We start from the raw sequence: 21,241 nt of genomic DNA, 5'->3' as shown, positions 1-21,241 counted from the left end.
CTTACCAAGCTCTCCCAACCACTGTCCTCGCATGCCCATGCACTGTTGAACGGGCTTCCTTGTCACTGTTAATCTTTGCCGACGACCAAAATTTACCATACGCCTCTCTGCTGTTCCATTCCTTTGGTGGAGGCTTTGCTCTCCATGCTTTATAAGAAACGTGCTTCGACATATCGCACCCGCCCTTGGTGGCCAAAGTGAAAGCACAACTGGAGACAAACATGGAGCACACCAATATCTTCCACGCGCGCAAGCAACTTCTTCCTCCACAGGACAACGAAAGTGGTTATCGCAACATGTCTGCATCGATATTATCAACAATCTTTTTCATCATCTGCGCTGGTATCTTTTTTCACCGAGGGAGCACTGTTCACGGACTTCTATACAATCTTGCGGATCTGGCATCGCGGATATTAAATGTCTACGCTCCCCGCCCGCTGTTGAACTTCGTGATAATACTCAGGAGGTCTCTTCATATACCAGGATATGGGTCAAGCAGATTGAACCCTCTCCCAAGCATGAGCAAGTTCTTACTTGGCTCGAATGTTAGCACCGGGGTTCCTGCTGGCCTGGGAAATTTTGATAACTCATGCTATCAGAACAGCATACTCCAGGTACAGTTACCTGATGTACTCCGCGGTCTGCATCTTACTGACCTCCAATAGGGGCTGTCATCCCTCCCGTCCGTGAGAAGGTTTTTTTCAAACATGACCGTAGAGTTCGATACATTAGGACCCGATTCTATGGTGGGAACACTTGCAGACCTTCTAGACACCTTGAGTGACCCGAAGACAAACGAAAAGACGCTATGGACACCACAAAAACTAAAGACTATGGACAGCGTAAACCCGCAAGACGCGCACGAATACTTTGGGTCGATGATGGATGTCACAGAGAAAGAGCTTGCCGAGGCTATGCATGCACGTCCGCAGTCCGCTGGGCTGAAGGAGCTAGATGGATCAACAGCTGAGACACCTTTGGGAACACAAGTTATGGAAGGCTTTGCCTCTGGGCAGTATAGAAGGGAAGAAGGCATCGCTCGTTATGGGAATCCACTAGATGGTCTACTCGCAGATCGCACCATGTGTACGGAATGCGGTTATTGTGAAGGACTCAGACTGGTCAGTTTTAATTGCCTGATGACTCAGTTCCCGAAGAACTTTCCGCAATGGTATACTTTTCAGCTTGGGGACCTACTTCGCGAGTACATGAAATTGGAAAAAGTGGGTCCTACATACTGTGCTCGGTGCACATTATTGCAGAACAAAAAAAGCCTGGAACGATTGCTAGCCACGTGTGCTACGAATGGCCTCTCTTCTTCAGCCGAATTCGAAAATACTGCCCGCGCGAGGCTTGATTCTGTTAGAGATCTACTGGAATCAGAAGACTTTGGGGAGAACGACAAGAATCTGACCATCAAATGCGGCATTTCAAAGAATAAGTGGACGGAAACACTCAAAACGAAACAGTCTGTCATTGCCAGAGCGCCACAGTCATTAGCTATCCACATCAATAGGAGTGAATTCGACGAAAAAACGTGGCAACTGCGAAAGAATACCTCACCAGTCGAGTTCCCAGTCTTCCAAGACATGTCAGCCTGGACGTTGGGTGGCTTGGAAGCTGAGAGCAAGGATTCTCAGGATGCTGTACAGTTGTGGAAGATGGATCCAATGCAGTCTATGCTACCAGAAGAGGAGGTAACACGCAAAGCTCTTGGGTGGCAACTCCAGTACGAGCTACGAGCCGTAGTACGGCATCAAGGTTTCGGCCACCACAACGGGCATTATGTCTGCTACAAGAAACATGCATCCTCACTCGAATCCACAGGGAAATCTGACGCCAATGATCATGTCGATGTCAGTCCTGAAGATAAACCTGAGGAGACGACAGATCATCAGTCTGGGCGTTGGTGGAGTTTTAGTGACGAGGATGTTCGCCCACAGGATGAACGAGCTGTATTGAAAGCACCGGGAGTGTTCATGCTATTCTACGAGCGAAGAATGGTAGATCCACCTCGATCGACATCCTGCCGTCAGGAAGTATCAGACACGCCCAGGCAAGCGGTGCCTCATACGACGGATACGACACAAGATTTGGTTGAGCCACTTAAGGTGACGCAAGAGGGCCACAAACAAAATGCAGAAACCCCAACAGGACGACTAGCTCAATTGACTGATGATCTGATGCGAGACTTGAAAGCTGCTAAGGGTACCAGCGAGAGCCAGAAGGACCATGAATCGGCAGTTCCTGAGAAGCCCATGGCACCACTCGCCAAGCTGCCTCTTACATCTGACACACCTTCTGAGATTCTTAGTGGTCCTCCAGACTCAACTCCCCCAACTCCCATAAGTTCTGCATCAAAATCTGATCAGATCCAGCCTACAGAGGGAACGTATAGTCCAGATAAGGAATCAAAATCTGTGCATATGCGCACAGCTGGACACCCGTCGATGCATCGAGGGAGGGGTGAATCGCTCCTAATGGTCGCGCCTACATGATCAATATGGACTATTCATGGATACAGACTGTTTGCATTATTATTAAGAGCCTTGGGAGCATTTCTTCAGGCGTTGGACTCCAGGTCACACTGTAACGATACAGGCTGCGTGGCTCAGATACTGTACATTGAAACTTTTAGATACCCATTACGACACAGCAGTAATAAGTTCAACCTGCAAGGTCATGACCATTCCACTCAGTATGCACGTGACAGTACGTGTTGTAATCTTGGCGACACTCGCTTGTGCTAGCGTATCAGGTTAGCTCGAGATTCGCACCACCACAATTTTTGCAGAGGTCCGATTACCCAACATCATCGAACGACATTACGACAACCAGCAACCGGCAAAGTACGATATCCTCAATTCCACACTTGCAAGCGTTTCAACAAGCTAATATTCTTCGTGAAGATGGTCTCCGCAAAGAAGCACGTCCCTATTGTGAAGAAGCGTACGTTCTCAAACCTGTACCGGTCCTATGCGATACTCCCAATGGCGTCAAACATCGACCACATCGCCGCGGCCGTCACATTGTAACCAATGTATACTGACGAGAGCAACAGACACCGCGCGCTTCAACCGCCACCAAAGCGACCGCTTCAAATGTGTTGACCCTAGCTGGAGGAAACCCAAGGGTATCGACAACCGCGTCCGCCGTCGGTTCAAGGGCCAGGCTGCTATGCCCAAGGTACGACATCACATTATTAAAGAGAAGAAGAAGTGAAGATTGTGGGACTAGGAACGATTGAACGGGAAGAGGAAGAAGTTGTGTGCGATTTGGAGTATATCGCTGACTAGACCTTCTGTGATAGATTGGTTACGGATCCAACAAGAAGACCCGCCACATGATGCCTTCTGGCCACAAGGCGTTCCTCGTCCACAACACAAAGGACCTCGACCTCCTCCTGATGCACAACCGCACCTTCGCCGCAGAGTACGTACATGTGGGAACCAGACAATGGTACAGGATAGGATGTTAATATGACGTTACAGGATCTCGCACTCCGTTTCATCACGAAAGCGTGTCGATATTGTTACCCGTGCCAAGCAACTAGGTGTCAAGGTTACGAACGGCAAGGCCAAGATCACCACCGAGTCATGAGCGGGAGTTGGTATGGGGAAATGAAAGGGATGTGCATTGTGTTCTGCGGAGTTTCCAAACGGCTCGAGGATTAAAGAGCCAATGTATGCAATTTCTGGAAGCAAAATGGAAGCCATTGGGATCAAAGCACCCAAACCAAATGGACATTCCACGACCGCTGGTGTGAGCATACGTAGCATACCCACAAAAGCCTGTAATTGGGCACTCAACCAACGCATTCATGGGCGACCAGTCGGGTACGTTGAGGTCTATGTAAGGCGTGACAATGCGAAGTGACACAATGTCGTGTGAGAACGGTGTGAAAGATGCAGTCCGGAACAGCAATCGGAGACGTCTACGGAAATTCCCAAATCCCTCGTATTCCGAGATCTGACTGTGTAGTGAGCATGTCTGCAAACGGCCCCTAGATACGGCCAGTGCCAGCAGTTTGCGAGGCTGTGGGGACACATGGGAAGCCCGAATCGACCATACATAGTAGATCCACCATGCGTCGTGCTTACAACACTCCCGTACATAAAAAGCCCCGCCAGAAGGGTGGCTGAGGAGCGAGTGTGCGTCTGGGAATGAGAAGGGTGAAAATTGCGTGTATAGGGGTGAGCAAGAAAGAATGGGCGGTGGTTGCAGCAATGCTCTCTCTTTATGCAGATCAACGTGTTGAATCCGCAGTATGCTATTGGACTGTCTCGAAGTAAGTGCAAGGACGGTGAGTAGTAGTAGTTTGTTCCATGTACAACCATGCCCTACGCCTCATGCATGGCTGACATTTAGCTATCTTGAGAGCAGCCCGGTATAATGTACATACAGTAGACTGATAGATAATAGGCAATGTAGCGCGGGACGAGAGGCCAAGATGGAAGCGTGCATGCAGTGCAGGGGGTGTGGGGCCAAGGGAGCGCACCGGGGCGGCGGGACAGCTAAGAGGACGGGCGGATGCTTGCATTTTCGGCTGTGATGGCCGAAATGCATTATCAGCAACTTGGCTTCAAAAGGCATCCACATTTACTGCATATTATCAGCATCAGAAGATCCCGTTGCCGTGTCTCACCGCTATGAGCTATCAGTCAGCCAGCAAGCAGCAAGCAGCAAGCAACAACAACAACAACGATGACAAAGACCAACGATATCGACAAGGACAGAGCGACAACATGGATGCCAGGGGCTCCCGGTGTGAAACGTTCATGTCATGTCCTCGATATCATTATTATTGAGAGCGTCGATATATGTGTGCTTCCTAAGGTAAGGTAAAGTAAGGGTGCTTTTCATTTCCGGGTCCACGCCGCCATGGTCTGACATCTGAGTGGTCGGTCCAGTGTTTCCCCCCCTTCTTACCAGGCAGGCTCCCTCCTTCTGGTCAGTGCCAAATTCCAATCATTTCTGACGGTCCGAAACGAAGGAAGGGGGGAAATCTTGTTCTGTGTCTGTGTGTCTGTCTGTGTGTCGGTGTATGGGCTAGAACTCTGAAGGTTCGACGTTCTCAAACCTTCGAGGGATGGGATGGATGGCTTCCGAGGCTACGGGTGGACTGTGAATAGTGGACTTGTGGACACGGACGCACGCGGTGCATGGTGCATGGGTGTAGTGCATCCTGTTATGATGATGATGATGATGTGTGTGTGTGTGTGTGCGTGCTGCATGCATATGGGATTATGTGTTCTTGGCCGTGTTCTTGGCTGTGTATTATGTGTGTTGTGATATCTCGCTGAGTGCTCGAGTCCAGTCCAGTCCAGTCCAGTCAGCTTTGCACATTCTCCCATGAGTTGCTGATAAGGGCCGCATTCTACTAATTCCGATAGATTTGCATACATCCTGACTGCTAAAAATACTGTACTGTACGCTGGCGTTGCAGTAACTAAGCTGACCGCTGGCCCCCCCTTTGCTCCTTGGCTTCCCCCGTTTGTGGCTACGTTGAACCATCCGAGAGTAGCACGTGACACGGCTGGCCCTGAAAATTTCATTTTTACATTTCCTTCAGAACGCGACATCATTCATTTCTTTGATCTAAAATACTACTAATACCTCTTGTTACTTACTATTACATCTCTGTCTTGATCTACCTTTCTTTTTTGCTTTCTTGTATAAAGTCTTTTGTCCTCCCGGCCTGTTTGCTTTGCCTGTCTTCCTTTGCCCATTCTTCTGCAACGACAAACAACAAGCCATCCCAGAATCCCTGCTCGCTCACGCTTGCATATTCGCCCCATCAACAAAGCCTTCTTCACGTCGAGCCGAATCCCCCCCAATCTCTTCTTCGCCTGAATGGCACCGAATCTTCTTGTTGCTACTACAAAGTTGTTTCAGCCGCACAAATGGTTTTCTTCGCCAGACTCACAACGTTCGGCCCCAAAGCCTGAGCGCACCGTAGAACATTGGGACAGTCCCGTTCCTGGTACCTATGAGTACGTTCCTGGCCGTGGATGGTCGCTCATTGCCATCGACCAGCCCGCCGCGACGTTGATCAAGCCCATTTCTGTCAAGTACTCTCGTGTGTTGAAGCGTCACCTCCTCATCGACGACTACAACGACCGCAAGCGTGTTGCGCCCATCAAGGACTCCAAAGGCCGGACCAAGGAAGTTGGCTTCTTCCGGCTCGACGACGGCACTGCTTGGGTCAACTTCACGGACAGTAACGGCGATTTTATTCCCGGACCATACAAGCTTTGGATTCCCGATGCGCGTACCGGGAAATTCAGAGACATGTTGAAGGGCGATTCTCCGGAATGGCGTGGCCGACAAGCCAGCCGTGCTCCCTCCTTGGCCCCATCTCACTGCAGCGCTTGCAGTCCTGGTCCGGAGCACAAAGGACGCAATGCTCCAATGAGTCCCTATGCTACTACTCCTGCTGCCTCTCGTCCTAACAGCATAGACGCCAAGGACTTCTTCTCACACGTCTCCGCCGCGAGAATCGGTAGCAATGCTTCGTCGTCGCAGAGCAGTTCCAGGAACCTGAGCGTCAGTGCCACCCTCACCACGGCTCCCACTACTCCCAGTGACAGTCTTCATGATGCCATGGAGCTCTCTTCCAAGCTCGAGGCAATTGGACAACATGCTCGAGAGGCTTGATTGCGAAGTACCTTGTTGAGGATACCCTATTCCTACGCGCGTAGTCAGGCTACAACGCGCTTCACTACATCGCTGCGACACCTTCTCTTCACCATGTAATTCTTTTTGTCTCCATTTTCAACATGATTGGATTGTTTCGTTATCCCATCCAATCCTTCGCGTCATATACACTGTGTTTCCACATCGATACCCCCCCCAACGGAGATCAGCATCCTTGCGTCTGGATAGAAAAGTCTTTTTTGGGAAGGGATAGATAGATGCGTTTCGGAGTCATTCGTTTTCATAGATCGGGCAGGGTAATGAGGCTTATGAATTATATTATTCACTACATTTATCTCTCGTCTGGTTTCGTTCTTGGCGTATCCCGGGTCTTGTTTGACCTTACCATACCACACTTACACAGTCGTCCTCAGGTATACCATATATTTATCCAGGATGGTGGTCTTCGCGACGAGCCGCAGACTGGGGCCCTTCGTTCCTTGTATGTGTTCCGGGATCTGTCGTTGTCTCACTGGACGTGTTGTGCCTCTCACAGCGCTCTTCCATATGTTTCCTTTGTTGTGAGTATCCGGTATTGTGCGAGCTATCGAGGTCCTCCATATGTGTCGAGGAACTTCTACTGGGGTACATCACCACTCCTCCAAATGGTGACGATTTTAGTGCATGTCGCAGGCAGAGACAGGGTACGCATGCTTGAAGCAATTGCTTATGGTAGGTATGGAGCACGACATGTTTCTGGAACCTGGAACCTACAAGGACGTGAAGGACGTTGAACAAACACAACTGTTCTTGTGCCTTTCCTTATTCACCGGGCGACCTGTACACCGCTTCATTCCCGGACCCAACTCCGGATCCTAATCTGGACAGGGAGGAGGCCCAATGCGGTCGCCGTTCACTTTGATTCACTTTGATTCACTTTCACTTAGCGAGGCGGACGCTCAGATCTCTTTTTTTTTCGCACATTGCACTTATTAGCTTTTTCGTCTCTCTCTTCCCTTCCGTCTCCTCCTTCTCCTCTCCAACACTTTTCAATTGTGCTATATTTCCTACATCACACTTGCTCAACAGCCTGTCACTAGATTCATCTCTGTATCTCGACCTGTTCTATCATTTGTACCGTCTCCTTGGCCAGCATTCACCATGGCGACCCTTTGCGTATCTCCAAAAATGGACCCAGCTCAAGGTGCGCCCTGGGCTGATCAAGGTTCTGAGATCCCCATCATGACTTCGTCCGGCAATGCCCCCTACGGAAACACCGCCAACCACCAAGCTCCTAACGCATACTACATGGTCCCAGCCAGCGACGTCACCTTTGACAACCAAGTCGTCGTCGAAGGAAGCACCATCGACTACGGTGTTGGCGAGCGAGTAGGCGGCTATGCAAGCAATCCAGGAAACCCTGGCGGCACATGGGGAAAGTCCCAGAAAGGTATCGGACATCCCATCTACGCGATGAGCATGGTCACCACGCTTGCAGTTCCTGATCTGCACCCGGTAGTGTACCTCGCCTAGACTGTGAGAAGTAGTTTTTTGTTAACGTCGGCGTGTCATAGGCAGGAAGAAGCGAGGCGGGAAGAAGCATGCGCAGCGTAATGTGCGCGGTGGGTTCTACGACAATAGCTACACCAACGGCAATAATTCAGTCCGTGGTTCTTCTAGCAACAAGCAGTCCGCGTCTCGAAGTGGTTATGCCACTCATACCCCTACGACCTATCCTGGTTATCACAACAACAACAACAATAACCACCATACATCCCCCTACAACGCCTTTCCGGGCTACGCCCAAGGTCCATACGGCAACACCTTCCACCACCACCACCACCACCCAGCCAACCCCCCCCTCGCATTCGAACACCCAGACAACTTCGCCTTCCTCCGCGCCTCCTACAGAGAGCACACCCGCTCCACAACCCCGATCCCAAACACCCACACCACAACCTTCCACACAGGCCTCGCATCCACACCCCCTTACGCACCCACGACCGGTGGTCCCTACGCCACAATCGGCAACCCCTACGCCCCATTCGACCGCGAATACCATCACCGCACCCCCCTCAACCCAAAAGCAACCGAATTCCACCCTTCCACCAGCATAACCACCACACACAGCGACGCAGACAACACCTCCCAAATGAATCCTCGTATTCCTCCCCAAACCACCCCGCACGACCTCGCACGTCTCGCAGCTCCTGAGACGGGCGATTCGGATGTACCCGGTCGGGAGCGCAGCGTTTCTGTTCCGTTGGCTGGGCTGGGGTCTCGGACTGCTTCTTCGCCCCCTTCTTCTTCTTCTTCTTCTCCTGATGATGATTCCGCTACTGATTCCGCTGATTCCGCTGGTTCCGCCGTCGCCGCCGCCAGAACCACCACCACCACCATCACCCCCCAGCACCGCCACAGCCTCTCGGCATCCCTGCTCCCGACCCTGCCACAGCCACAGGGCAGACGGCGCCAAGGCCCACGCAGCCATCTGGCAATGAGCAGTTGGGCGGGTATACTGACCGACAACCACGTGCGTGAGGCGTGAGTTTTGGGGTTGGGGGATGTTTCCCTGGGCTTGGCGGGTGTTGGGCAGGGTAGAGAGGAGAGGAATGGGTGGTTTGCTTGACTTTGGAGGGTTGGGGTTTAGGGGTGGGAGGAGGGGAGGAACGGGGTTTGGATGGGATTGGGGATGTGGGTTTTTTGGGTTGCGGTTTGAGGGGGGGTGTGGTTTGTTGTGTTGTGTTGTGCTGGGTTGTGTTGGGCTTGGGCTTGGACTGTAATATCGTAGATGTGGTTAGGGTTGTAATACTATGACATGTTGTATTGCTAGGTGGAAACACTGTGGGTGATAGGAACATGTCTGTCATCGGAAACATACACACACATACACACGTTCATATCTTCACATCTCTCATTCGTCCTGCTCGTCCCGCTCGTCCCATCAGCCATCAGATATATACATTCAAAGCATCCGCATTCCCTCCTCATCCCATCACCATCCCCATTTCATCAATCTCATCCACCCCATCGCCCATCGCCCATCTCACACCCAATTGTTACAGCAGCGTCAATGCGGATCCGCTGGACCCTCACTCATCGTCCGCGATGAAACCAGCAAGCAGTCAAGATGAACAAGATCTGACCACGCCGAGATAAAATAAAAAAGTTTCAAAAGAACTAAAAGGGCTCGCGCAATTTGGCAGAGCATACCACAAAAGCAAGCCCATCCATCATCAATCACTACTACGCCCCGCGCTTCGCAAAACAAGGAAGGATATCTCAGTCGGTTCGGTTGGTGGGCGGGCATTAAAAAAAAAAGAACAAGCAGCTTCTAACGGGCTGCTGAAAGAAAGTAAGAATCAGTCAAAACGCCACGTGGGATCAAAGGTATATATACATATACTTGGTGGGCATCGAGGTGGTTATCTGCTAGAAGTTGACGCCACTGAGCGACTTCTTTTCTTGTTCAGCCAGTCTCCGAGTAGAGTATCGAGCGACGAGTCAAGTTCCTTGATTCGCTTCGTTTCTTTGGCAAACAGGCCGGCCATGATGGGGTGGTCGGAGCCGACGGGTACGACGCCACTCTTATCGTGGACGACCAGAAGCAAATCTCGGACGTCTGTCGAATCGTCCATGTACGTTCTTAGGTGGGCATCGGACCAGGCCGGCCCGGGCGGAGGCGACGGTGAGGCGGCAGAATCTTTCGCAGCTGGGGCTGGTGCTGGGCGGGATGGCGGTTGGGATGCGGGTTGATGTGTTGAAGCTTGTGGTGCAGGAGGGGCTTCGATTGGCATATCGATGATGGAAGGGCTGGATGAAGGCGACACAGGCTCCTCTTGGCTGGAGTTGTCTAGAACAAGCGCTGGTGGCTCCGTGGTATCCACCGGAGATACTTGCACTGGTGATTCCAGTAGATGGTCGACAACAGTCTTCGTGTCTATCTGCATTCTACTGTTGTCTGGATCCGCGAATGGATTCCTTGATTTCAATGAACGAGACTGAGATGTCGTCGTTTCGGCTCGAGCTTCTGCTTTGGTCTCTTTCTTGAGAGAACTCTCCGTCGGGGAACTCTTGCTGCTGGTCTGAACGCCATTTTCTGAATCGACCTTGCGCATTGTGGAGGTCCCGTTTTGTATGGGTTTAGGGTTGCTAGATAGGTCCGACCGTTGGCGAACGTCTTCAGGACTGTCGGTGCGAATTGAACTGATGACCTTCTTTGGAGATGTCTCGCGCACACTCTTAGATTGCTTCTGGATTTTGCCTCTGCTGCTTTGACGTTGTGGCTTCTCCATTGAATCAATCTCAGACTTTTCTGTGGTCGAGTCCATACTCTCCTTGGTCTCCATGGAACCTCTCGAAAGCTCCTCTGATACCTTCTCTTCCCCATAGTCGTCGGTCGATCCCTTCTTTTTATCTTTGCGCTTGAACAGTCCACTGAGCATACCGGGCTTCTTCTCTTTCTTCTTTTTGTCGTCTTTGGTTTTTTCGGCAGAGCTACTCTTCTCCAAAAAGCTATCCAAGCTAGGACCGCGCTCATGCGAATCGGATGAGCGACCGCTCGAATCGTCCCTCAGTATGTTCGGAGTAATGGTGATCTTGCGGGTCTCGGTATTGTCGTCCTTGAAAAAGGAATCTGTATTGCGCATTGTACCATTTTTCGAGATCTTTGGACCGACTGTATTGATGTCAGCAATCAAGGCGCTACCTGGGGGAGAGACTTCATTACGAGGTCTGTCATAGGACTCATCGCTTGTTCTACTCTCGTTCGTACCTGCTCTTGCCTTGTCTTGGGTCTCATTATTTTCTTGGCCGTCAGACTTGGAATCTTTCTTTGTTCCATTCACTTTCAGTGGCTCTACAGCCAGTATTGCATCGTCGCCGGAACGCTCGTCCGTCTCCATCTTCTGAGCCTCTTGTTGTTGCTGCTGCTCAGCGGCAGCCATCAAGGCCTTTTCAACATCTTCATCGTCTTCTTCGTCAGAGGAGTAGTCATAATCGGAAGCTTCGACGTATGTGGGACCCCCAAACGTAACGTTCTTTGCATTCCGGCGTCGGATAGCTTTCTTCAGCGGATTTTTCGACCTCTCGGCGTTGTCACCAAGCATTGTAGCGGATAGCTATGCAACGTCAGCAATGTGTCTTTTTGCAGATTAGGCCCCTGCCAAACTGGGTAATCACATCAATGTTTCTGTGCTTATTCAACCTTGCTAGGCGTTCCGTAGGTGTTTCGATATGCTCTGCCGGTAGATAGCCTTCGCCGTGTGTTAGTCGCTACGCCTTCAGGATATCTTGTCATGTACTGACCTATCGTGCTGTCTTTGACAATTCGCACAAGCCACCAGTAGCTATTACTGTCGTCAAGTAATACCATGGTATCACCCTTCGTGGCGTTCGCTTGTCCTTCGACGGTCGCTACGAATGTATGTAGGGCGTAAACGAATTCGAAATCGATATCCTCTGAGTCTCGTAAGCATTCGCCTCCCCAGCCGCTATCGACAAAGCGCGGATCCGTAGAAAAGGAAACTTTCATGACGTCCTCATCGTCGGTCCATGTGGCAGAGTCATCGCTGTCGGTGTCCCATCCGTCAGAGCTACCCGTGGGTGAGGTAGGTGAATTAGGTGTGCCAGTTGAGCCGGGCAAGGTGGATTTGGGCAATTCCGGTAAAGGACGAGGGCTAAGAAGAACTTCATCGTCGAAACTATTATCTAGCAGAGAATCGTCAATTGGTAGAAGAAGATCGCGCAAATCGTCTTCACGTATGTCTGATACAGAATCTTGCTCTCTGTTCTCTAGACGCTTGTTGATGGCGCTCACGAGACGGTCTCCGGCAAGTGGTGTCAGTATGTCCCGGCTCTCGTCCTCGGATTCAGCGTCCTCGGCTAGTCTGAGCGCCTGAAATTGCGGATCCAGCTCCAGGTTGGACGATAGGGTCCCATGATACTCACCACAGCGACGGGACTCCGCCAGCTGTCGATTAAAAGAAAGAGGAAGATGTTTAGGAGAAGAGGTATACATAGAAGAAGCAGAAGAACGTAGTTCTTCCGACGAAGAATTTCTAGACCGTCGGGCGATGCCTAGAGGAAGATGGAGCGGAGTAGACAGAAAAGGAGAGGAATCGCCTTCACCCGGTGAAGACATGTTTTGCAAGCTAGAGGTCCTTGTCTGGCGTGGAGGGGTCGAATATGCGTTCCGGCTCGGCGAAGCTGAAGAGAAATTATACCCACCATCGTCGATTGAAGGTGAACTCGAGATCTTGTCCATCATGTCATCATCAAGACCATCGTCTACGTCTGCGTCATCCATGTCCGCATCGTCCTGCGAGCCAGATATGCCGCCATTTTGTCGCACAGCAAGCTCGTCCTGTCGTTGGTCCTGCCCATTCTGGACTACTGTGCTCTCGTCGTCCGACCCAGGTTCATCCCGCAGTGTATGGCGGTTGTGATCCCAATGCTCTTCATCCGCACGCTCTTGCTCGACTTGTCTGATAGCTGATTGCTGGTGTGGTGCGGCAGGACCAATGCCGAGCGGTGCAGGTTGGGTAGGCTGTCGACTGTGATCTTGCGCAGAGGGTGAGTGCTGGTCTTGCAGATCAAGTGTGTCTGTGACGTCCCAATCAGTGTCCTATACAACAGGTAGGCAGATGTGTAGTTGTATGTCTTACCAGCTCGTATTATTTGAGGTCGTGTCATCTTTCAAAGGTTCATGTGTCAATGAGAATTCGGGTAAAGAAAGTGAAAATTGTCGGCCAGAGGCTCAAGAAAGGCAGAGCCCCCCCGAGAAGTGAAAGAAAGGAACCAGCGACGAGAGAAAGAATCGAATAGTGAAGCGACAATGCTATGCAAGGAGTGATGAGAGTCGAAATACGGTCTGAAACGAGTTGGGGCGCGATAAGAGGAGAGATTCGCGCTGCCTGAGGCGGTCGCAGCTGCCAGGAAGACACGCTAGAGAATTCGAGTCGAGGCGCAGACAGCGTTTCAGGAAGATTCACTGTCGCCGTCGTCGTCGTCGTCGTCGTCGTCGTTGTCGTCGACGTGCTGCGTGATGCTGCAGCGCTCTCACTGCTCAGCGACCAAAAAAAATAATAACAGGAGGCTGGAGCTGAACAGGAGTTTATTTTCGGACATCTGGGGGACGTCCGGGGGGGGGACAGTCGCAAGTCACAAGCAGGTCCCGTGCTTCGTCCAGCTTAGCGCGTTTCACTGCCGATCTACACTTTAAAGGGGGTTTTTGACACTTTAGAGTTGCTGCTTAAGAGGGGGCTTTGGGCGCAGACTGCACAATCACTACCACAAGTGTCCTTTCTATATTGCCGCGCTTCTAATGAGCATATTTCTCCGGTCCTGCAGACATGCTACTGTATTGTAAGTATAACACAGTGTTGTTGACATCAACATGGCATTCATTCATTCATTCACTCTAGTGCCAAGTCCTACTCCTCCCTTCCCATTCACTGCCTCACTGCCCCATGTCGGATCGCATCCTCTATATAGCCATCTGAAACCCAACATTCTCGTCAAGACACGTATGCGCCGCATCCTGCTCATCATGCCCTCCTCACCTTTTGAGTGTCTTCTGCTTCTCTGCATTCTCTACCAGCTTCTGCCCCTGAATGAAAAGACCCTTGCGCTTGCGCACCCTGTCCATGTACCGCTTAGCCACGTTTTCCTTATCCGCTAGCTCGCCAAGATCCTCCAAGTCGTCTTCTGTAAAAGGCACCCAGAATGGGTCTTCGTCCAGCATCTCAAATCCATGGAAGATTAGTTGAGGAGACGCAGCTCCCGATGTGCGCTTCCGAATCTCTTCGCTGAATCCAAACGACTCTGCAACTGGCAGCAACGAAACGATCGAGAAGAATGGCGTGCCTTCTTTCATCTCTTCAGACACAATCCGGCCTCTACGTCGTGTTATTACAGCATAGACTCGGCCAAGGACCTCGGCTATGAATACAATTAGTCTTTGATGAATCGAAACATTCCATGGTGATGCTCACTTGATGCTTGAATCTCACAGCTGTACATCGCCAAAAGCATACGTGGACTCCAGTCCAGGAATCCTTGACGAATCGATTCTCGCACAGTCCTTATGACTTCGCCGGTAAGTCGGCCAAGCTTGTCTCGAGACGAAGATTCTTCCTCGTCTGGTAGATGCAAGCCAACTTCTTCTAAGAAGACAGCGACTCCTTGCACTGGCTCGTTGCAGAGAGGCCCCTGCGCTGTAGCAAGCTGGAAGGCATATGTAATTTTGTCTTGGAAGTCTCCGGGAACCAAACTCGTAGCCACTCTTTTACCCCCTTCATCGTCTGCAGCATGCTCGTCGGATGTCTCGAGGCTGCATTGATAATTAGTACATATGCTGAGCAGACTGCGAACAGAAACTTACGCTCTACTTAATATACCATCCTTTGTTGAGTCTATAAGCAGATTTGGTCCCACACGCCGTGGTCCAAACGCAGCAATGCGATCGATGACCCCTTTCCATACTTCACGCTCTCCTTTTGCCTCAGCAAACGCAGCCAATAGTTGTTCCTTGAATTCCTCTAGTGCCAGGTCCGCGCCCGAATCCAAGATATCATCTGCTGCATCTCTGGCTTCTTCACGATTTGGAGAAGTGGCTCTAGATGTTGTCGTGCTCTCCGAGTTGTGGTCCTCGCTGCGCCGATTCGAGTATAGGTTCCGAATCGGGCGTGCATTTCTACTCAGGAATTCAGTAACGGATGCCGGCAAAGGTCGCACACGAAGTCGTATTGACACTTGTTTGGAGTTTGTCAGGCCGACGACCGTCCCGCGAGGAAGATCTTTGTCCTTTGATGGGTTCATCTCCGCTGCGCTGACTATACTTTCGCGGTAGGGCACGATAGGCTCGCCAGCTTGGATCTCGCATTTTGCGAAACGTTCTCTGAGATCCTTGATACATCGCTCCAGGTGGAGCTCACCAGCAGTAAGAATGACGTGCTCACCGCTTTCCAAAACTTCGTATTCGGCACAGGGATCGCTCTGTTCCAGCATGCGGAGTCCGTTGATCATCTTGTCCAAATCACTGGGATTCTCAGGCTCCAAAGCTACTCTGACGATCGGCTTACTACCCATGTTGACACCTGCGAGATTGACCGAGCCTTCTAGCTGGCTGCAAAGTGTTCCAGACTTGAGGATGTGTCCTGCTAGTCCAGCTACTCCAAATACGACGCCTGCCGGTACTGACTTCAGTGGTTCCAGGCCGCGTCCCATCAAGAGATACAAGGCTGTGATGGTGACCTTTTGGGGTTCAGGTCGCTGGTGGGGATGTTGAGGTGTGAACTTGGGTGGTAGTACGAAGACTTCGTCGCCAACTGTGAGAGAGCCAGAATACAACCTAGCAAATCCAATCAAGTGCTCGGGGTCTTCGTCTTCTTCCGGAGGGTCTGTCTCCTCCTGTTCTCCCCCGTCTTCTCGCATGGTCATCGAATCGAGTGTAGTAGTCATGTTTCCGAGATCAGTGCTGGTGCCATTTGCTGAAGCTTGAGCTTTCGCAATTTCTGCGCGTTTCTTACGGCCAAGTTCTCTTGCTTCTTCAGCCGTGAGGGCACCACCTCTCCTCTTGTTCTCTGGCAGTTCACTTTGCCGTATCGCAACCATCTTACTGACATAAGCGACTACCGGGTCTCCTTTCTCCTTCTTGAACTCTGTCATCGCAGTGCGAACCTTCTGGTCAACATGATCTGCACCGGGAGAAGCGTCAATAATAGCTGGAAGTCGGGTATGTTGCGCATCATCAGGTGGTGGTAGGTACTCGATCACAGACACCAGTACGGCTGTGGAAAGTGGCAGCCAGGATGCGAATACAGTAGTCAATAGCGCACGTGGATCTCTGGACCGAAGAATATGAGGCGGTACGGATATGCCGAGAGACTTTGTTATTTTTTCCACAGTTGCTGGATCCCTACGGCAGGTCAGCTCGCATTTGAAGGGGACAAGTCCAGATCAACTCACCCTTTGCCCTTGTCTCCACCTGTTGTCGCCTCATACACCGCCCATATGTTATCCAGTACAAGCTGTACGAACATAGGTTTGAGATTACGTCCCTTGAGATGCTTTGGCGCAAGCACACGCCTCGTCTTCGGCTCTAGATAGAAGTCACCCCAGAGGACCTTTTCCAGATTGGCACGTTTCATCCCAAGCTTTTTCTCGTAGATCGCAGAGAACTGTTTCACAGTGAAAGCCCAACCGTCTACTGCACTGCTGAAGATGACGTTGTTGTTTTCCGGGGCAAAATAGATATCCTCGTCATCCTTTTCTTCGTACTCGTTTGTAGTTGTTTCTGACGAAGTATCATTTGCAGCAGACGCAACATTCTCCGCCCTTTCTTGCGCTCGTGCAGAAGCAGCAAGTGTTACCCGCTCTTCGACACGATTTCGCCATTGTAGATCGTATTCCATGCGCTCCCCCTGGAAGAAACTACCCATGACGGCATTTACTTGCTCAAGTAGTTGACTCAGGTGAGTATAAGCTTCTCCAGGGCTCATTTTCAACTCCGTGATGAGACGGTCCATCTTATTGATGACGAGGATAGGCTTGAGTTTTTCGACCCAACAATGCCTCAGAACGGTAACTGTTTGACTGCATACTCCCTCCACAGCGTCCACAAGGACAACAGCGCCATCACATAACCGCGATGCAGTAGAAACTTCACTGCTAAAATCAATGTGACCAGGAGAATCTATGAGGTTGATCAAGAACTCTTTTTGTTCCGGTGCTGCATCAGGACTGGAACGGCGTAGTAGGGCAAAGTACAAGGAGATCGCTGATGACTCCATGGTGATGCCACGAAGCTGCTCATCCGGTCGAGAGTCGAGATATCGGATCTTCCCTGCCAATTTTGGAGATATGATACCATTGGTGGCGATCAACGCATCCGTGAGTGAGGTTTTACCATGGTCCTAGATTGGTCAGGAGAGTTCTGGATCGCAACGCCATCAATGATACTAACCACATGGGCGAGAATGCATATCTAACCTTTAGGTCAACACATGTATATCAAATTATGGAAAGGTGGTTTACAAACATTTCGTATTCCCTTTGCTGCCTGCTGCAGATGAACCAATTTTTCAGGATTGACGACCGGCATTGTGGCTGGCGTATATCAGTATCACAGTCGGGACCGATATTATGATACGTCGTCGTGTTTTATAGTCTTTCGGAAGCGTGTGGCGCGCAGCTGTGCTCAGTCTGAATCACTCTGACTCAACCAGAAGGTCTTCGGTCAAGTATACAGCGCAGAATGCTCGTGCAACATAGATTTCCATGCAAATTCGTTCTATATTCCATGAGCAAGCGAAATTTCTATGTAAGATTTGCCTGGTATTGATTATAAGTTTCTGGGACAGCAAACTTGCAATAGGCGACGTCACATGCTGGCAAAAACTCGAGGGTTTTTAGCGTGTACCTGCATGGATGGATGAGATAGATGTACCTACCCCACCAGCCCAATCTTGGGTACTCTCTACTCAAGAACACCCAAACTCTGTCTGGGATTAATACTGCCACAATGACGAAACGGTCCATCCTGATCATCAATCCGAACACGACAGAGTCCATGACAACGGCCCTTGTGCCGCTCGTGAAGCAGCTACAGTTCGAAGATGTTCATATGGCATCCCAGAGGGCTCCTGTCAACATGGCTAATATGTAAGGCGTAGACACATTACGGATATTTCACAGCACCTTCAGGTCCGAAAAGTATCAACAACGAAGATGATGCTGCTGAGAGTGCGAAGCATTGCGAGCCTGCCTTGATCCCTCTTCTCGATCGATACGATTCCTTCCTTGTCGCGTGCTACTCGCAACACCCTCTGGTTCATATTCTTAAGAAGCACATTGCCGCAAGTGACACATCACAGCCTGTTACGGGCATATTTGAGGCCAGTGTGGGTCTAGCTCTACAGATCATCGCCCCTTCTGAGAAGTTTGGCATAGTTAGTACGGGAAAGGCTTGGGAGGATATCTTGACGGAGGCAGTGGCCGAGTTCTTGGGCACGCATAGCACAGACAGCAAGAGGTTCGCCGGAGTTGAGACTACGGGTCTCAATGCAAGCGATCTCCATGATGCGCCTGCAGAAGTGGTCCGGAAGCGCATGAAGGACGCAGTCCACCGATTGCTACAGAAAGGGTCGGTTGGAGCTATCTGTTTAGGATGTGCAGGCATGGCAGGCATGAATGAAATGGTAAGAGAAGCGTGTGTTGAAGCCTTGGGAGAAGTAGGTGGTCGACACATAAGAATTGTTGACGGTGTACAAGCTGGTGCTGCATGGCTGGAGGGCGTGCTCCGTGCAGAGATATGAGGTCGGAAATATGAAGCAAAATTAGATATGTTCAGCCGCGTGTGCGTGCACAATCGCATCAAATAGCATAATAATTCTCCTTGGCCAAGTTCGTAAGAGGCGTGCAATTTTGGAGCGCTCCTGGATGGCCGAGTTTCACACGGTGTTAAGGGGCTGGGACAGCCATGAAGATACAAAACTTCACAATTGGTGGTCGAATCGATACAAAGAGCTAGCCAGCAGCAGTGTGAAGGCATTATGTTGTCTGAACTCTGACGACGGCAAAAAGTAATGATAATAAATAGATTTGCAGATCCATTTGCAGATCGGCGGGTTCGTCCAACGGCTTTTGCATGACTCGCATGTTTGGCACGCATGATACGCGCGATCAGCCCAGCAAAAGAGGCATAATAGTGAGACAGGGCAGCCATCTTTAGCGATGGTGGAGCCCCCCCGGAGCCCCAGCCCCCCCACTAGAACCCTGAAGTGACAGATCATGCTGATCGGACTCTTTGCTGAGGCTATTATCGTCGCTTTTGTGCTTCTGCCACCTAATACCTGCGCTGCCACATACATACTACATATTAAATCAACTACTACCCACATCCTTTTCCTTCGTCACGAAACTGTCTTCACAAAAGCTACATTCCAGCTCGCGCGTTTCTACTCACCGATTTTTCCAATATACTGCCAAATCGTGAAGCGCTGCTGCAACACGCCCGCGCGCAATGTCTGTTTCGACGATACCTCGCATGCGCACTGGAACTGCGACACCGTTGATGGCGCCACAAGCTACGGGAGGACATGCATGTCCACGATGTGATACCATGCCAGAAGCTAAGAGAAGAATACTGGAGTTGGAGACTCAAGTCCGAATACTCACGGAAAAGGCCACCGCTGCGGGTACGCTTCCTTTTTGCGATAGTTACTGGTCGCCTTGGCTGCGTTTCAGACCTAGTCCCATTTACAAGCAATGCTGACCTCAATTTACGAATAGTGGACAAGTTGGCAGATTATGAAGATCAGTTACAAAGGCTTAAAACCTCGCAATCCCCCATATCGCCTTCGGATCTCACCTCTACGCCTGTGGAAGCAGCACTGAACGAACCCGTCACGACTCCACCAGTAGAGACCAAACTACAATCACGTTTCTCGAACCTCCTTTCCCGACGCTCAATTGCACATCTTTCTACAGTGTCCAGTCGATCAGAGGCGGACCTCCAAATTGCCCTCCAACGTGAACAGGACCTGCGCCAGAAGGCAGAAGGCAAGCTCACACAAATGAATACCGAGATCGAGGATCTGTCGGTGCAGCTCTTTCAGCAGGCAAACGAGATGGTGGCTACAGAGCGTAAAGCCAGAGCCAAGCTCGAGGAGCGGGTTGAGATGCTGGAGAAAAGAGACGATGACAAGAGAAAGAGACTAGACAGACTTGAAGGGGCTATGAAAAGAATCGATCGAGTGCGAGATCTACTTGCGCCCTGAGCAAGATTTGTCCGCCCCGTGAAACTACATCGTTCAGGGTATAAAAAGGCAGCGGACAACCCTGCAAGATCTTCAGCTTCTCAGTAGGCAACATTGCTTCCTTGAAAGATTACTACAACACTCAGTACCATGCCTACCAAGCATCATGGTATACTAGTAGAATGGCGACATGGACCTGACCTTGCTCTAAATTCGTCTGGGCTTCCGGTGCAAACCAGTCACCAATCGTCACATGCGCCACCCACGATCACGGTGTTCGTGACTTGGAACGACTACCATACGTGCGAGTGCGGATAATATCGGCGACAGACGCGACTAGAGTGCGATGGATTTATCACAAAGGGAAAGTAATGGCGAGCGGGATTAGCAGTAGCAGAGACTAGGAGGATGCTTGTTAACAGAGCTGCGAAACACGAGCTATATCAAATGTTGATTTTAGGTTACATCAAGAAATGCTTGCAGGGCTAATATATAACGTAGTATCGTCAAATGTAGTGCGCATATCATCTCCACCAGCTGCATGAGACTGACAATACATCCATGAATATGAGACAAACTGCTGATGAAGTGGGGCGTTCTGAAGCCCGACTGCCCTAATGTCCAACTCAGTTTGAAGCAATATAGGCTTAGCAGGACCCGGATTGCCTGAATCCCAAGACGATGCGATGTATGTGCCTCGATCTGTACATCGAATGACCGTTTTGGGAACATAGTCTGGAGTATTTACATGCAAGATCTAGTGATCGGGCCTTCACTTTACCGGAAGTGGCCTAGGCGAAGTACATATATACAACTTCTTGCATCCATGTAGAATATGAGGCTGA

General features: G+C 50.6%; 9 protein-coding genes across 9 annotated transcripts; 7 read left to right on the top strand and 2 right to left on the bottom strand.

Annotated features, from left to right (window-relative positions):
- The first annotated feature begins 7 nt into the window (after positions 1-7).
- On the top strand, positions 8-2,669 carry EJ05DRAFT_506375 (cysteine proteinase). Its single transcript, XM_033747812.1, has 2 exons — positions 8-614; positions 666-2,669. The coding sequence occupies exons 1-2, from the start codon at positions 222-224 to the stop codon at positions 2,496-2,498; spliced, it is 2,226 nt and encodes a 741-aa protein (XP_033605131.1). The 5' UTR covers positions 8-221; the 3' UTR covers positions 2,499-2,669.
- Positions 2,670-2,700: 31 nt separating this feature from the next.
- On the top strand, positions 2,701-3,600 carry EJ05DRAFT_491044 (ribosomal protein L32e; the record flags this gene model as incomplete). The annotated part of the gene is made up of 5 exons (XM_033745942.1): positions 2,701-2,712; positions 2,928-2,949; positions 3,062-3,186; positions 3,311-3,432; positions 3,492-3,600. 5 exons carry the CDS (start codon positions 2,701-2,703, stop codon positions 3,598-3,600), a joined length of 390 nt encoding a protein of 129 aa, XP_033605130.1.
- Positions 3,601-4,239: 639 nt separating this feature from the next.
- On the top strand, positions 4,240-6,657 carry EJ05DRAFT_481586 (uncharacterized protein; the record flags this gene model as incomplete). Its single annotated transcript, XM_033745085.1, has 4 exons — positions 4,240-4,288; positions 4,423-4,765; positions 5,064-5,211; positions 5,896-6,657. 4 exons carry the CDS (start codon positions 4,240-4,242, stop codon positions 6,655-6,657), a joined length of 1,302 nt encoding a protein of 433 aa, XP_033605129.1.
- Positions 6,658-6,786: 129 nt separating this feature from the next.
- EJ05DRAFT_9044 (uncharacterized protein) lies at positions 6,787-7,614 on the top strand. Its single transcript, XM_033750047.1, has one exon. It carries the CDS (start codon positions 6,915-6,917, stop codon positions 7,428-7,430), a length of 516 nt encoding a protein of 171 aa, XP_033605128.1. The 5' UTR covers positions 6,787-6,914; the 3' UTR covers positions 7,431-7,614.
- A 183-nt stretch (positions 7,615-7,797) lies between these two features.
- On the top strand, positions 7,798-9,184 carry EJ05DRAFT_495545 (uncharacterized protein; the record flags this gene model as incomplete). The annotated part of the gene is made up of 2 exons (XM_033746265.1): positions 7,798-8,156; positions 8,215-9,184. The coding sequence occupies 2 exons, from the start codon at positions 7,798-7,800 to the stop codon at positions 9,182-9,184; spliced, it is 1,329 nt and encodes a 442-aa protein (XP_033605127.1).
- An 877-nt stretch (positions 9,185-10,061) lies between these two features.
- On the bottom strand, positions 10,062-13,329 carry EJ05DRAFT_481584 (uncharacterized protein; the record flags this gene model as incomplete). Its single annotated transcript, XM_033745084.1, has 5 exons — positions 10,062-11,314; positions 11,411-11,756; positions 11,818-11,891; positions 11,944-13,239; positions 13,302-13,329. The coding sequence occupies 5 exons, from the start codon at positions 13,327-13,329 to the stop codon at positions 10,062-10,064; spliced, it is 2,997 nt and encodes a 998-aa protein (XP_033605126.1).
- A 646-nt stretch (positions 13,330-13,975) lies between these two features.
- EJ05DRAFT_447052 (elongation factor 2) lies at positions 13,976-18,037 on the bottom strand. The gene is made up of 6 exons (XM_033742260.1): positions 17,678-18,037; positions 17,603-17,623; positions 16,606-17,552; positions 15,020-16,555; positions 14,631-14,968; positions 13,976-14,577 (listed from the first exon to the last, which is right to left on the bottom strand). The coding sequence occupies exons 1-6, from the start codon at positions 17,738-17,740 to the stop codon at positions 14,195-14,197; spliced, it is 3,288 nt and encodes a 1,095-aa protein (XP_033605125.1). The 5' UTR covers positions 17,741-18,037; the 3' UTR covers positions 13,976-14,194.
- A 54-nt stretch (positions 18,038-18,091) lies between these two features.
- On the top strand, positions 18,092-18,992 carry EJ05DRAFT_471643 (uncharacterized protein). Its single transcript, XM_033743008.1, has 2 exons — positions 18,092-18,256; positions 18,312-18,992. The coding sequence occupies exons 1-2, from the start codon at positions 18,161-18,163 to the stop codon at positions 18,951-18,953; spliced, it is 738 nt and encodes a 245-aa protein (XP_033605124.1). The 5' UTR covers positions 18,092-18,160; the 3' UTR covers positions 18,954-18,992.
- A 668-nt stretch (positions 18,993-19,660) lies between these two features.
- On the top strand, positions 19,661-20,417 carry EJ05DRAFT_495541 (uncharacterized protein; the record flags this gene model as incomplete). The annotated part of the gene is made up of 2 exons (XM_033746264.1): positions 19,661-19,835; positions 19,930-20,417. 2 exons carry the CDS (start codon positions 19,661-19,663, stop codon positions 20,415-20,417), a joined length of 663 nt encoding a protein of 220 aa, XP_033605123.1.
- Positions 20,418-21,241: the final 824 nt, after the last annotated feature.

This window comes from Pseudovirgaria hyperparasitica, assembly GCF_010093815.1.
Source record: "Pseudovirgaria hyperparasitica strain CBS 121739 unplaced genomic scaffold EJ05scaffold_1, whole genome shotgun sequence".
In the NCBI taxonomy this organism is placed as follows: Eukaryota; Fungi; Ascomycota; class Dothideomycetes; order Acrospermales; family Acrospermaceae; genus Pseudovirgaria; species Pseudovirgaria hyperparasitica.
Note: the sequence above shows the minus strand (reverse complement) of the source record. Positions and strands in the feature narration are given on the sequence as shown.